This window comes from Talaromyces marneffei, chromosome 3 (genome assembly GCF_009556855.1).
Source record: "Talaromyces marneffei chromosome 3, complete sequence".
NCBI lineage: Eukaryota > Fungi > Ascomycota > Eurotiomycetes > Eurotiales > Trichocomaceae > Talaromyces > Talaromyces marneffei.
The window spans coordinates 3,455,646-3,469,475 of NC_072350.1; the positions used below are offsets into that span (position 1 = coordinate 3,455,646).

General features: G+C 47.3%; 7 protein-coding genes across 7 annotated transcripts; 3 read left to right on the plus strand and 4 right to left on the minus strand.

Moving 5' to 3' along the window:
* Window positions 1-92: 92 nt before the first annotated feature.
* Window positions 93-1,474, plus strand: EYB26_004986 (uncharacterized protein; the record flags this gene model as incomplete). The annotated part of the gene is made up of 5 exons (XM_054264276.1): window positions 93-105; window positions 189-256; window positions 321-330; window positions 391-477; window positions 537-1,474. 5 exons carry the CDS (start codon window positions 93-95, stop codon window positions 1,472-1,474), a joined length of 1,116 nt encoding a protein of 371 aa, XP_054120251.1.
* A 214-nt stretch (window positions 1,475-1,688) lies between these two features.
* Window positions 1,689-3,052, minus strand: EYB26_004987 (uncharacterized protein; the record flags this gene model as incomplete). The annotated part of the gene is made up of 5 exons (XM_054264277.1): window positions 1,689-2,063; window positions 2,128-2,530; window positions 2,595-2,767; window positions 2,824-2,930; window positions 2,995-3,052. 5 exons carry the CDS (start codon window positions 3,050-3,052, stop codon window positions 1,689-1,691), a joined length of 1,116 nt encoding a protein of 371 aa, XP_054120252.1.
* A 683-nt stretch (window positions 3,053-3,735) lies between these two features.
* On the plus strand, window positions 3,736-5,568 carry EYB26_004988 (uncharacterized protein; the record flags this gene model as incomplete). The annotated part of the gene is made up of 1 exon (XM_054264278.1): window positions 3,736-5,568. The coding sequence occupies one exon, from the start codon at window positions 3,736-3,738 to the stop codon at window positions 5,566-5,568; it is 1,833 nt and encodes a 610-aa protein (XP_054120253.1).
* Window positions 5,569-6,186: 618 nt separating this feature from the next.
* EYB26_004989 (uncharacterized protein) lies at window positions 6,187-6,636 on the minus strand (the record flags this gene model as incomplete). Its single annotated transcript, XM_054264279.1, has 2 exons — window positions 6,187-6,555; window positions 6,610-6,636. The coding sequence occupies 2 exons, from the start codon at window positions 6,634-6,636 to the stop codon at window positions 6,187-6,189; spliced, it is 396 nt and encodes a 131-aa protein (XP_054120254.1).
* A 543-nt stretch (window positions 6,637-7,179) lies between these two features.
* Window positions 7,180-7,590, minus strand: EYB26_004990 (uncharacterized protein; the record flags this gene model as incomplete). The annotated part of the gene is made up of 1 exon (XM_054264280.1): window positions 7,180-7,590. One exon carries the CDS (start codon window positions 7,588-7,590, stop codon window positions 7,180-7,182), a length of 411 nt encoding a protein of 136 aa, XP_054120255.1.
* Window positions 7,591-9,090: 1,500 nt separating this feature from the next.
* EYB26_004991 (uncharacterized protein) lies at window positions 9,091-11,722 on the plus strand (the record flags this gene model as incomplete). The annotated part of the gene is made up of 2 exons (XM_054264281.1): window positions 9,091-10,420; window positions 10,479-11,722. The coding sequence occupies 2 exons, from the start codon at window positions 9,091-9,093 to the stop codon at window positions 11,720-11,722; spliced, it is 2,574 nt and encodes an 857-aa protein (XP_054120256.1).
* A 174-nt stretch (window positions 11,723-11,896) lies between these two features.
* On the minus strand, window positions 11,897-13,435 carry EYB26_004992 (uncharacterized protein; the record flags this gene model as incomplete). Its single annotated transcript, XM_054264282.1, has 1 exon — window positions 11,897-13,435. One exon carries the CDS (start codon window positions 13,433-13,435, stop codon window positions 11,897-11,899), a length of 1,539 nt encoding a protein of 512 aa, XP_054120257.1.
* Between the last annotated feature and the right edge of the window lie 395 nt (window positions 13,436-13,830).

The window sequence follows — 13,830 nt, forward strand, 5'->3', positions numbered from 1 at the left end:
TTCCTTCACTCACCCGTAAGGTACTTATTTAACTAGCTCCAAGCTTCAATTCTTCCCCGCCTTTTTACTGTCACATTACACTGCTTGCCAAAATGACCGACAAGGGTACGTACGAAGCTGCATCTTCCCTCAGTCCAGAAAGAGGATGCTTATCACTTGGAAATAATACTAATGCTTCAAAATTATAGGTCGCTCCCGTGTATACTTTGACATTGAAATCGATGGTAAAAAAGAGGGTCGCATCGTTCTAGAACTGGTATGTTCTCTCCCGTTACCATTGGATTGAGCCTACGTCATGAGCTAACATTGATCGTCCATAGTTTAACGATGGTAAATAATATCGCAGTCCCAACAACGGACAGTGGCTAATCTAGCTCGTTATCACATTAGTGGTCCCCAAAACCGCGGAGAACTTCCGTGCTCTCTGTACTGGCGAAAAGGGCGTTGGAAAGCAGGGCAAACCCCTCAGCTTCAAGGGTATAAAATTCTTTGGTATCTCAAGATATATGCCAGAATAGTGTCTGATTCTGTCACAGGCTCGATTTTCCACCGTGTTATCAAGAATTTCATGATCCAGGGAGGTGACTTTACAGCTTTCAACGGTACCGGCGGCGAATCCATCTACGGCGAGAAATTCGAGGACGAGAATTTTGAGCTCAAGCATGACCGACCATTCCTCCTATCCATGGCCAACTCTGGCCCTGCTACTAACGGCAGTCAGTTCTTCATCACTACAGTCGAGACCCCGCACTTGGACGGCAAGCACGTTGTCTTTGGAGAGGTCATCAATGGAAAGAGCTTGGTTCGCAAGATTGAAAACATGCCCACACAAGCCGACAAGCCGATTAAGGATGTCGTCATCGCCGACTGTGGTGAATTAAAGGGTGGAGAATACGAAAACGCCGATAAGAAGGCCATCGATGCCACCGGCGACCCATACGAAGACTACCCTGCAGACCACGATGCTGAATTGACAGCCCCCTCAGTCTTCGAAATCGCTACTAAGCTCAAAGAGCTCGGCAATACCGCTTTCAAGGCTGGCCAAACGTTCCTCGGATTGGAAAAGTACCAAAAGGGTATCCGATACATGAACGAAGTACCCAACGCAGACGAAAAAGATCCTAAAGAACTTGAGGGACAAATGAAAGCCCTGCGATTCACACTCCACTCCAACTCTGCTCTGCTCGCGAACAAGCTTAAACACTGGAAGGACGGAAAGACCTGGGCTGGTTACGCATTAGAGACCGCCGATGCAGCCAATGCGAAGGATGCAGACCGCGCAAAGGCTTACTATCGCCGTGCCGTCGCCGAGGTTGGTTTGAAGGAGGAGGATGCCGCTATCAAGGACCTTGAGGCGGCATTGAAGCTTGCTCCTGGTGATGCTGCTATTAGCAATGAGATTGTTAGAGTTAAGAAGATTATTGCGGAGGCTATCAAGAAGGAGAAAGAGGCTGCTCGGAAATTCTTCTCGTAGTTAGGTTCGTATAGTGCCGCTAGTACGTCTAGAATAAAAGTATCTATCCATTCCGCATTCTCCACTAATAGCTATCTGAGAAGTAGGCAATGTCTATAAAGTCGTGGCTCCAGCAAGTCACTGCACTGCTCCCCCTCCCCCTCTTTTTTCCCCCCTAGCAACGATATACACGATGAAAGACCAGCCAGCCTTGAAAACAAGGCAGAAAGCGTGATCATGAGTAAACCTTCCCAGAGCTTGGGGGTGCATCCGCGCCGGTACTCTTGGCTCGACTTTTATCGACAGCATTCACATTGATTCTATCCAGAGCATGAATAGAAAGTTGCAAAAAGTCGTGCTTATTCTGCCAGGTAACTTCTTTCTCGGCGAATCCTTCACTGCGATCAGGAGGTGGTGGGGGATCGGTGATCTTTGTGATTAGATACGCAGTGGACGCTTGCGCAATCCCATACATGAGCACGCCAATAAAAGGGGCCTTGAGCACGATAGTGAAGGCAAATGCGAAGCCGAAAAGGACGCCCTCCCGGTCGAGGAACCATCTTCGTTTTTGCTCCTTGTCAAATCGGATACGGGAGAAATAGGGGTCAAGCTAAGGTTAATTTTGTCAATAATAGCTCCGTTTCGATCATTTACTTGATAAGAGATGAACTCACAAGCTCGCGCATCAAGCTTCGTGAGGCAAAGTAGGTATGCAAGAAGAATACGATGTACCTCTTTGGCAATACCAATCCTGATCCAAATATGACTGCTGCTGGTGTCGTACCCAAGGACTTCCTGACGCTGTAGAAACTAGCAGCGGGCATAACAAATCGTCCGACCACGGGAAGCAAAGACAAAACGTAGATTCCCAGCCACATACCTACCCTCCGTGCGTATCGATTCAGAAACGCTATCAGTGCGATATTGATTGGCTTCCGTGGTGTCGATGGAGAACCGCTCCTTTTTGTTTGGTATTTGACGAGGTTGGGATAGTACATGGCCCGGGTGTTTCGAGGATCATCGGTTTTGTGTTTTTCGACGTACGTGGCATCAACCCATTTGAGAGATAGGAGAAATCTATGACCGACCCAGGTTAGTAGAAGCCATGAAAATATGACTCTCCTCGATGACCAATACGTACATATCATCTAATGTGGGTGTGATGTATCGCATAAGGGTCATGAGTAGGAAGGGCACTTGAAGCACGGAGTTGGATACGAAGTTCAGCCCTCCAATGAGCTTGTCATCCCAAGTCGCGGAGTCCAACTCGACCACAAGTGAAGCGATTTGAAGCGCTAGCTTGATAATGATCATCTAACAAATCTTGTTAATAGACGCATAGCTTTGTGCACGTTGTCGGGCTCTCTTACCGGAATCTGTAAGATAAGGTGAATCACCACTCCAATCAGAACGGCCAGGGCAGCTTGGCGAAAGTGATCATGCTTGAATAATTCGGGGTTTCGCAGAATTCGCACAGCTATGTGAAAGAGACACAATCAGTATATACCGTCAGCAGGAAATGTATGTGTAAATTCACTGACTGCCAACAACGGTAAGCTGGGCTCCCCGCAGAATCGCATTGGGCTCGAATTGAGACATTGCTCGGTCGTCAGTCACGCTGGCTAGAGACGGTCCGATCAAAACCACCCTCCTAGCGTACTATATAGTATTCGGTGACAACAATTGGAGGGTCGTTGAGCGTGGGGATGTGGTGTGGAAAAGAATTGTTGATACGGTTATGGTATGATGTCAGTGATCTCGGCACCGGAAAAGCTGATAGGCCGAATCGAATGCCTTTGCATGCATTTGCATACATCATGTACATGTACATGTACATCAGGGTACCGACAGCGCTATGTACTATGTATACTTAGGTACTCGTAGCTGGATGGAACTACAGAGGCATGCATTTTGTGAGATCGTCACGTCGTAAATTGCCAATTTCGAATTGCCAATCGTTATCTTCTAGATGAGACACGCGACATCACGTGCCACGATCCTCGCTGTGGGGCGCCTAGCCTCGCTCGCTATATCGGAAGCTCTTAATTATTGAAAAGCCCGTCCGTGCCTTTCGGTCTCACCTTTGTTATCTATCGCAACCCCCCGCCAATCCATGTCCGACCGACGTCGTACAGACTCGACCATGCAACATACCGGCTACTTGTCTTGATATCCATGATTGTATTTCGACTACATCTCGTACGAAGCCAACATGGCGCGCGGCGTCTTCTGAGTTGAGAACGACATTCTCGCACATCCTTCCCTTTCGGCTTATCCGAGCAATGACACAACCACCTGGTACTACTGGCTTTGCGCCAATCCGCCGATCCGCAACATTGCCTTCAAAGTTGATAGCGGAAAGGCGTCAGTTCAACGACACCCCTACCACTCGTCAAGGATTCGATCCCGTCCTCTTTTTCCACCCGTCCGCCAAAATCGTCAAGTTCGCTCCCGATGCGCCTCCGACTACGTCACAATCAGCGCCATCAAGCGACTTCGACTATCCCGTTGACACGATCGAGACCCTACCCTGGCGGTCACCCACGGAAAGAACGGTTGCTGTCGGGCGTTTGAGACTGGAGATTCCCACTGGCCTATCCCCCTTCTTAAAATGTGGAACCGTCGTGCAGGCAATCCTGAAAAACTCGCAGTGTTGGTGTGTGGACGGCAAATCGACATTTGTACTGCGCATCCGAGCTTTAACCTATTACCGTATTGAGCTTCCAGACCAGACACCGGAAGACGCGGAATTAATCGAGAGTTTCAAAACCGCTTTGGCCAAAGTCCTTCGCTATGAAGTAACGCCCTGCCCTTTCCGGCGCGGCTTCAGTGTCCCATTGCCGGCAGAGGCTCATATACCGAAGAAGAAGAGAGCTTGGCGGCCAAAACATCGGCGAGAGAGTGCCCCGGCAGGGTCAGACTTGGGTATATCATGGCGGGATACTGTCATTGAAGAGGACAACGTTCGACAAGTCGACAGTATCGATTTATACGACGGCGAGACTACCGACGATAGCGCTTCAACAACCACAACCAGCGCGCCACACTTGGATCCTACCCTATCTGATGATCTATTTGAGGGTGCACCAGATGACACCCAACCCACAACTACCGCCCCTAAGCGATCAGTAACAGAGCCGGCACATTCTGTCCATGATATGCTCGCTAGATTTCAGCCAATACCTGAATCAGACAGCGAAGATGATACGAAATCATTCCACTCCGTCTTCACCCAAGACTCACAAGCTCCAACGTCACCATCATATAATCCGAGTCCTCCAGCATCGCCGCCTGACGACCAATTGCCGGACCTTTCTCTCCCCCATCAGCGTTTACCCAATCATAACAGGGATATCTCGGAAGCAACTATAACACCCGAATCACTTTTCACAGTGCAAACTACACCTAATATTGATATAATTCAGCCAGTTTCCAGTGCACAGGACCAGGGCGAATCTGACCTTAATCTTAATGGCCTCTCTTCATCTTCTTCCTCCCCCGAACTCGGCTTTTCCGATGCCGCTGCTACTCTTGCAACCGGAGAAGATGAACTACCCCCCGATTCTTCCTCTTCGGATAGAAGAGATAGTAACTTGGTGGAGCTGCGCCAAACTGAATCCGTTAGAAAACGGGACCTCTCGCCTTTATCACAAGCGTCTGAACCCAAATTTTCCGATGCTACTGCTACTCTTTCAACCGGGGCAAATGTTCTATCTCCGAACTCTCCTACATCAGACAGAAGGAATAGTATTTTAATGGAATTGCGCCGGACTCGATCCTTCAGAAAACGGGACCTCTCGCCTTTACCACCAGCTTCTACTTTAGAGTATCTGACGCCTCGACCGTCGAAAAGCATGACGACTTTGCTCTTCAACAAGACATGTTCCCTGGTCCTTATTCTTCCTCTCCAACTCCTTCTCTTCTTCATTCATCTTGCAGCTCAATTCGTCAGCGATGAGAATGCACCAAGAGATGTGTCCGATGCTACCCTCACAACATCCAACGAGAGTGATGGAGATGAGGATGATTACAGAATTCCCAACAAGACGCCCGGCGCATTTCGTCGCTCCTTGTCTCTTGAAGACCCTAGCGATGCATTATCTGATCTCGAGTGATTGGTAATTCCTAGCCATTGCTACTGACCACGCTGGTTCATCAGGTCATAAACACTGAGCGTGAATGATGACCCTCTCAAGCGACTAGCGATGCGGGACTTCATGCACAAATTACGTCCATGCATACAAATTAGATCCTTGTTCTAATACTCCATACCCATTTCATGATATTTATTGACATGACTTTATGTTTTCTTCCTCTATAGCGCGCATACACATGCCTAGGTATGGGCTCCATTTACGGTATGGAGTTACACTTTGTTACACTTTGTTACGATAATTGTATTAGATGATTTTATGTACTTTTAATCATGCCTACTTTATAATATCAATTAACAATTTTAATTTTCAAGTGTCAGATCATCTGTTAGATTCTATGTGTGTCTATTTCTAGTACGTACCTAGGTACAAAGAACCTATTTTGGACAGAAGACACAATCCAAACAAAATTCATTAAGATGAATCATATTTAATGCATTCCACATAGTCAGAACTAAAAGAATAGACCTATTAAAACAAATCGACGCCGGGCTTATGCAATAATATATCTGGGTTCTTTTGTCAATCCACCTCATTACCCAATCGTCGAAGGAAACACCCTCCAATTCCATCCCAAACTCAAGCCTTTCCAGACTTAGTCTTCGCCTTCCCTTTCTTCTTCGCGCTACGATCCCTCTTCTTCAATCCCACCATCCCCGCCTTACAGATATCCGCATACTTGACAAAAAACGCCTCCAAATCCGCCGGACTCACGACAGTTGACAACTTCGATTTGGGGGCCGCCTTCTTTTTAGTCACTTTTGTGTTATCGGTAGTTTTGCTAGGCTTCGGGTTTTGTGTCTTCCCATCTGTCGCGCGGACGAGGATTGAGCCTTCGGTTATTGAAGGGTCGGTGGATGAGCTGGTCAGGCGTTTTTGGGTGAGGTAGACGCTTCCTTGGGTCTTTTTGGAGGTGCTTGTGAGGAGGGTTGTTAACGAGGCGAAGAACTGGTTTGACGTTAGTCTGTGGGCAGAGCGACGAACTGTAAGACAAATACTGACCTCGTCGTTGCTCAAGTGCGGCGCCATGAGGGGAAGCTGACCACAGATCGTGGTTGTTAAGACGGGTCGCTCAGATTGCAACAGTGAGGATGAACTTGAGGGTAGTGAGTAGACGTAGATTGCGACGAATTCTTGTAGAAGGCGATTGAATCGTTCGTAATTGAGCAAGTGTAGGCTTGTGATAGTTGTCCGAGTTGAGGTGGGGAAGAAAAGTGCGGAAGCTCGGACCACTTTTTATTTTCAACTCCGCAAATAATTTCTTTACCTCAACTCAGCCGGCCTACTATCAATTTCTAATTCCAGTACAGCTTCTCGACACTATCAAATCATATACTCGAGACCAGTATCCTATCCAACAATCACTGTGGATCGTGCGTCTCCTCCAATCACAGCAAGGAAAGCCGGCGCAACAACCGAGATGAAATCTGAGAGACACATGTTAATCGACGCGAATCGTGGTGCGAAAATGTTACTAATTATCAAGTAATCCGGGGCAATTAAGTCATGCATATAGATATGTCAGAATTGCTACGATGACTACCCTTATGAGATATTGTTCCGGAACTGTAATTATGCACCTACTGGCTGCCCTCTGCCTCTGCCTCTTCCGGGGTGTATGGGCTGGCCCATTCCATGCCACCGATTTCTCGTTTCCTCCAGCAAGTCCTGCGGAGTTTTACCCTCCACATTTGGCTGGCTCATCAACATAGCAGTATCCTCCGCGGCGGCTTCCTGCAGAGCACGCATCATCTCATCCTGAAGCCTGATCCTGTTCGCAGTTGTTACTAGCTCATCTCTCCCACCACGGCGTACATGATCAATCAAAAACCCCCGCGCGCGAAAATCTGCCCCGTGTGTAATTAAGAACTTTGCCGCCGAAACCTGCCGAAGATTCTGAGCAAAGATGTGCAATGGCGTTCTGCCGTTGCTCTCGGCATGGTTGATATTGGCACCATATGACAGGATTAAATCCAGGAGCATGGTCTCGATGGGTTCACTTTCATAGGTGTTGTACCCTAATAGATGTAGGATGGTATAGCCAGAGCTATCAGGAATCCTAGTGTCAGCCCTGTATTTGAGTAAAGTATAGATAATAAGCTCAGCATGCTAGCTACAACTGTATATAGTGTAGGCCGTAGCAGCATAGTGCAGCAGCGTAGATCCAGTGTTATCAATAAGATTGATACTAGTAGAATCATGATCAAGAAGCAGTCGAAGAGTCTCTATGATTCTGAGCTGCTTATCTAGGAGTCTACAGTTTAAATCTCCAGGGCCGTTGGCTGCCCAATGCAGTGGGAGTCACCCATCACTATCACAGGAGGAAGCCAGATCAGGATTAGCATAGTTTTTGTAATATTACTGATCCAAGAGCAATTTAACAGCATCAGGATTATAGAAGAAACTTACTAGATAAATCATTGTAACATCATATACGTGATCCTTTATCATGCGCAACAAGAATAATCCCATGGCATCATACAAGTACTGATGCCTAAGGTAGATATCGGCACCAGAGTCAATAAGCCGTTAAATTAATGGACCATTGGCCCTCGACACAGCAAGCCCAAGTACACTATCCTGCACCTGGCTTCCCCCAGGAAAGAGATCATTTGAAAAAGGGGGAACGATGTCTGCCACCGAACAGCCCCGGTCAAGAAGGAGATGAATCGACTGATGGCCATTTGAAATGCTATTCTAAATCCACCCAGTCTCATCTAGTATGGCATATTAGCGACCCTGCAGCCGCGATGATTGGCGTATCTCCGGACTCATCCCTCTGATGTAAATCTACTGTCCTGAGGGGTAACCGATTCTCTGGACTGTCATGGTGGTCCAGAATAAAGCGCACGACATCAACATTTGCCGTACCACATGCATCAAGCAGCAGGTGGAACTTGGGGTCGAATCTCTTTACAATTTCCGGGCCTGCAGCGTACACCAAGAGGATTTTAAGAGCCTCAGGACTGCCGTATGAGGCTGCATGGAACAAGGTGTCCTCCAAGTAGGGTGTCCCAGGGGCGATCACATCCTCGGGAGGGTATGAGGCGATGAATTGACGGAGTTGAGTGAGGTCGTTCTGCTTGATGATGTTCACAAGGCGGTTTCTGCGCCTGCCAATCACCCGAGAGGGGAAGAAGAGGGTTTAATTAATATTATTACGACGCCACACCTACAAGGGATTGCTACGATATCGTAAATAGACAGACTTAGGATGAGCGCCTATAGGGGATCACTACAATGCCAGAAATAGACCGACAACGGGAATTCACCTACAAAGGATTGCTTCGTGGAACACAGTTACTAGTTATGGGATGGTGTTGTTAACTTGTTAAACTTTCGGACGCTCTACGCCGCGCTCGGAGCCACCGCTTTCCCGAATAGGGACAATGCGGCAGAATGGCTCCCGTGGCGCAGGGTGGCTGTGTTGAGATCTACAAAAAACTTTACCCGAAATCTCATGTTACAAGAAGTACAGCCAACATGCCGCGCCCAAGGCATCTGACGACGGCTCTCCCTCGAGAGCTAAGAGCGGAGCTAGGGATCAAAGATAGTTATGGCGAGAGAAATCGAAACCAAAATCGACCGGTATCGCGCAAAGAGCGTCGCAAGGAAGAGAGACATGGAAAGAGACATAATGATCGTCCAAGGCATATGAACAGAAAACAAGCGATTGAAAAGGAATCTGAAGACGAAGACGAAAGCGAGGATGAATCCGTTAGCGAAGAAAGCGAGCAACCTGCGCCGGCGAAAGTGTCCAAACCGCAAGAGACGAAGACGATCGACCGGAAACATTCCGAACCCAAGCAGCCGACGATATCCAAAACTGTAAAGGACAAGCTTGCCCAAGATGACAAGGAGATTGAGGCTCTCGAAAAAAAACTTGGAATTAAAGGGAAGAACAAGCTACCGAAAGCCTTTGAGGAGGACGGTCTTGCTGATCTTCTGGGTGATATTGACGGTGATTCGGAACAGGAGAATAATAAGAAACGGAAGCGTGAAGAGCGTGAATGGCTACAGAGAAAAAGGAGAAGGGCTCAGGGTTTAGAATCGGAGGATGACGAGGATGATGAGGACGACAGCGATGTTGGAAGTTGGGATGGACTAGAAGAATCTGCAGATGATGACGAGGAGGAAGACGTCGAGTCAGATGAGGATCTCGAAAGCGCAGAAGAAGGATCCGAAGGCTTTGAAGGGTCTGATGAAGATATGGAGAGCGAACGTAAATCGTTGGACGAACCCAAGGAGAAGCGGGTTCGAGAAAATCCCTACGTTGCGCCACCCACAAAAACGCCTTCTACCACAAAATACATTCCTCCATCCATGAGGGCCGCAGCAGGAAGCAAATCAGAAGAAGATGCGCGTTTGCGCCGGCAGGCACAGGGTTTGCTGAACAAGCTTTCGGAAGCCAATTTGATCTCCATCTTGAATGACGTCGAAAAATTATATCGAGAGAACCCACGTCAGAGTGTTACTTCGACATTAATAACACTTCTACTTACTCTAGTAGCTGATCGAGCAGCACTACAAGATACTTTTATCATCCTGCATGCTGGATTCATAGCGGGGCTATACAAGCTAATTGGAATGGACTTTGGCGCCATGGTCATCCAGACTCTAGTAGAGATGTTTGACAACTCGGCTGATGAAAGGGGTCCGTTTACTGGAAAAGAACAGTTGAATTTAGTGTCGCTGCTTTCACAACTTTACAACTTTCATGTGGTTGGAAGCAATCTGGTTTTTGACTACATCCGGCTGTTTCTGGAGGAGATCAACGAGACAAATACCGAATTCCTTCTCAAGATTATCCGGAGTATGTTCTATTCTAATCAAACTTGCAGTCATGTTCTTGCTAACCAACATCTTCATAGCATCTGGACCTCAACTCCGTCAGGATGACCCGTCATCTCTCAAAGATATCGTGCTTCTCATTCAACCAGCTGTAGCGCGTATTGGTGAATCATCCCTGTCTGTCCGCACGAAATTCATGATTGAGACCATCACCGATCTTAAGAACAATCGCATGAAAACCGGTGCAGTAGCATCCAGCATTTCATCGGAACACACCACCAAGATGCGCAAAATATTAGGCTCGTTGAATAATCGAAATGTGCGAGCAACAGAGCCCATCCGAGTTTCAAGGAGTGATATTCAGAACTCGGATCGAAAAGGAAAATGGTGGCTTGTAGGTGCTAGCTGGAAAGAGCGGGACCCACTCGAAGCTGCTCGCCAGGAACTATCTACTTCTTCAACCGCTGTTACCTCGAATAAAGTTCAAGCAGATCAAGACAGCGACGGAGAGCCTGACCTTGCGGCTATAGCCAAAGCGCATCGCATGAACACGGATGTCCGACGTTCAATCTTTGTAGCCATTATGTCTGCAACCGACTATCGAGATGCGCACGTCCGACTTTTGAAGCTACGCTTGAAAAAGAATCAAGAATATGAGATCCCCCGCGTCCTCGTCCATTGCGCAATGGAAGAAGAGGCTTACAATCCCTACTACCACCTTATCGCCCGCCGACTCTGCAGTGAGATGGGCCGACGAATCAAAATGTCCTTCATGTTCACGTTGTGGGATATATTCAAGCGTCTAGGTGAGACCAATGACCTTGACGAAGGGGGGAGCGACGACGAATTCAACGGATTCGACGAAGACGGCTCCAATAATGCAAAGCTAGACATCAAGTCCATCGTCAATCTTGCCAAGATGTACGGCAATCTTATCTGTGACAATTCTGTGAACCTGGCGATTCTGAAGAATCTGAACTTTGCCTACTTGCAACCGAAAACAAGTACCTTTGTCGAAGTCTTGATCATCACAGTCTTCCAGCAAACTTCGCCATCCTCAACACGCAAGTCAAAATCTACAGATCAGAAGAAACAGCCCGAAACCGAAGAAGAGCTTAAGGAAAAACAGGCTATTCTTCTCACTCGCATTTTCGCACAGACCCATCAAACGGCGCCGCATATTGTCAAGGGATTGATCTATTTTATCCGCAAGGTGGTTGCCAAATCAGATATTATGGCTAGTAGCAAGGAGAAGAAATTGGTTAAATGGGGCTGTGGTGTTGTGACAAATGCTTTGACTGGGCTTGAGAATAAGGCTAATTGAGTTTATGGGTCTAAAAAGTTTGGGATATGAATTAATGAGATCTGAGGTCGACGATTGATATAGATTATTGTAAATTAATTGTAAATATAGACATATATATGTATCAGACGATCCTACAAATGAAGCTATAACGCTTGTCTCGATATACGACCGGTCGGTCAAGTATCCCTCAATCTAGTTCAATAAATCCCACTCGGCAGCTACCAGCCACGTCTTTTGCGTAGAATGCGTAGGATGAGCAGAACTTCCCGGTGGTGTAATAACTTCTTCACCTTGGTCTTCGAAGTCACCTTCGGAATCGGATTGCGAAGAAGGAACAACTCGATGACCTGGTGTTTGGACATTGCTTGTTGTTTCATTGGTTTTCATGGGACCTACCTCGATTTCCCATGACAGGTGCGGTCCAATCCCGATGATATCGCTGGGTTTCAATCTCTCATCCGAAGTCGACCCATCAGTAGATGACTGGCGGGTGTTGTTGGTATATGCACGAGAAGCGGATACACCCAGTAACAAAACAGTTATACGTTGAGTTTCGTTATGGGCGTTTGGGGGCTCATCCTTTCGAGTAATATCTAGAGTTATCTGAGCCATAATAACTGGACCAGAAGATTTGAGAAATGCGTTGTGACATGAGTCAATCCTCCCGATGATCGCAAATCGAGCATCGTTTTGCTTTTGATTCAACTGTCGATCTGATGAAGCTTTTCGTTTCATATCGGCCTCCATGATCCAGTCCCGAAGATGCTCGGCCATACCACCAGGCACATACGTTGCAGTCGCTAATAATTTTGGCCGTCCTGTGCGGCGAAGCGTACGAGTTGCCATAGGCGAAAACGGTACCGGGATTGCGGATGATAAGGCATCTTCTTCCTTTGGGGATGGTGATCGCGGTAGCACAAATGTAGGTTTCTTCCGTGTGGGTTGGGGAGTTGAAGCAGCAGGTGTGGCTGTCGATGCTGGAGTATAATTCGCTGAGAGAATGAATCGTGGCCGGTTTTGAAAAGTAGATGATGCCATACTACTGGGGTGGCCGTCTATATTTAATGAAACATGGTCCTGCTTCGGCGTTTGGGGTTGAGAAAGTGGCTCAAAGCTCTCCGGACCAGAGAGTTCGTCGTCGACTAGTCGACCAGTAAATTGTGGCCGTGGAGTTGGTGATTCCAGCTTGGGGTTTTTAGATCTGCTCTGAATTGGTGGTGGTGACGAAGAATCTGGTATTGGTGGACTTGAGTCCTTAATTTCATCATCAAAGTTATCATCGATGACATCGTGATTGGTTATCGCAGCTCTATGTGCTGAATGTGGAGATGTCCAAGGTCTCTTGTTCGAGCGCCGCGAGACAGGAAAGATATCATCCAGTTCTATAAACGCTTCATCACCGTTGCAAGTGGTGTTTTTTGTATCGTCGAGATCGTCTTCAATCTCATCATCAGAAACCTGCAGAGCCTTATTTCTATCTCCCTTCAATGGACTTGAAATATCAAATGTCCGATTAGGCGCTCGAAAGAATCCCTGCGATGGTCGACCACTACTTCGAAATATGCTCCCAGCATCGTCTGTATATGGCTCTTCTGGGAACTGAAAACGAGGGGGGGTTGCAAATTGACTGACACCGCTACGAGGTGGAAAAGGATTCAAGGAGAATACTGGGCCCCGGCGTAAACGTGCGGGGGCAGGCGTTTGATTAGCATCCTGATGATTCTGAGACATGTAGAGTTTACTACATGACTTGCGATGATAGATAGCCAACGGTCAGGATGGAAATGGATGAAGTGACTAGTACTGTAGATGTTAAGTAGAGCCCGGATATGTACATACATGACATGACAGACGTTATTTTACAGCTATCCCGGATACGGTTATTGCAGCGCATAAATCCACTCAACTGCTCTCATTGGACATCAACCGGTCCTCCTTACAAGGATTTGCCAAGGAACCCCCTTATGTATGGCAACCTATGCCGGATAATTTTCTCCTTAGATATAGACACAATACAATACATTACAGCGTCCCACTCACGTTTTCATGGTAGCATGTCCCTTAGGGAGTTGCGAAAAGGGAAAAATTGACGTTATTCGGACACAGACCGGCTCACAGAGACAGCA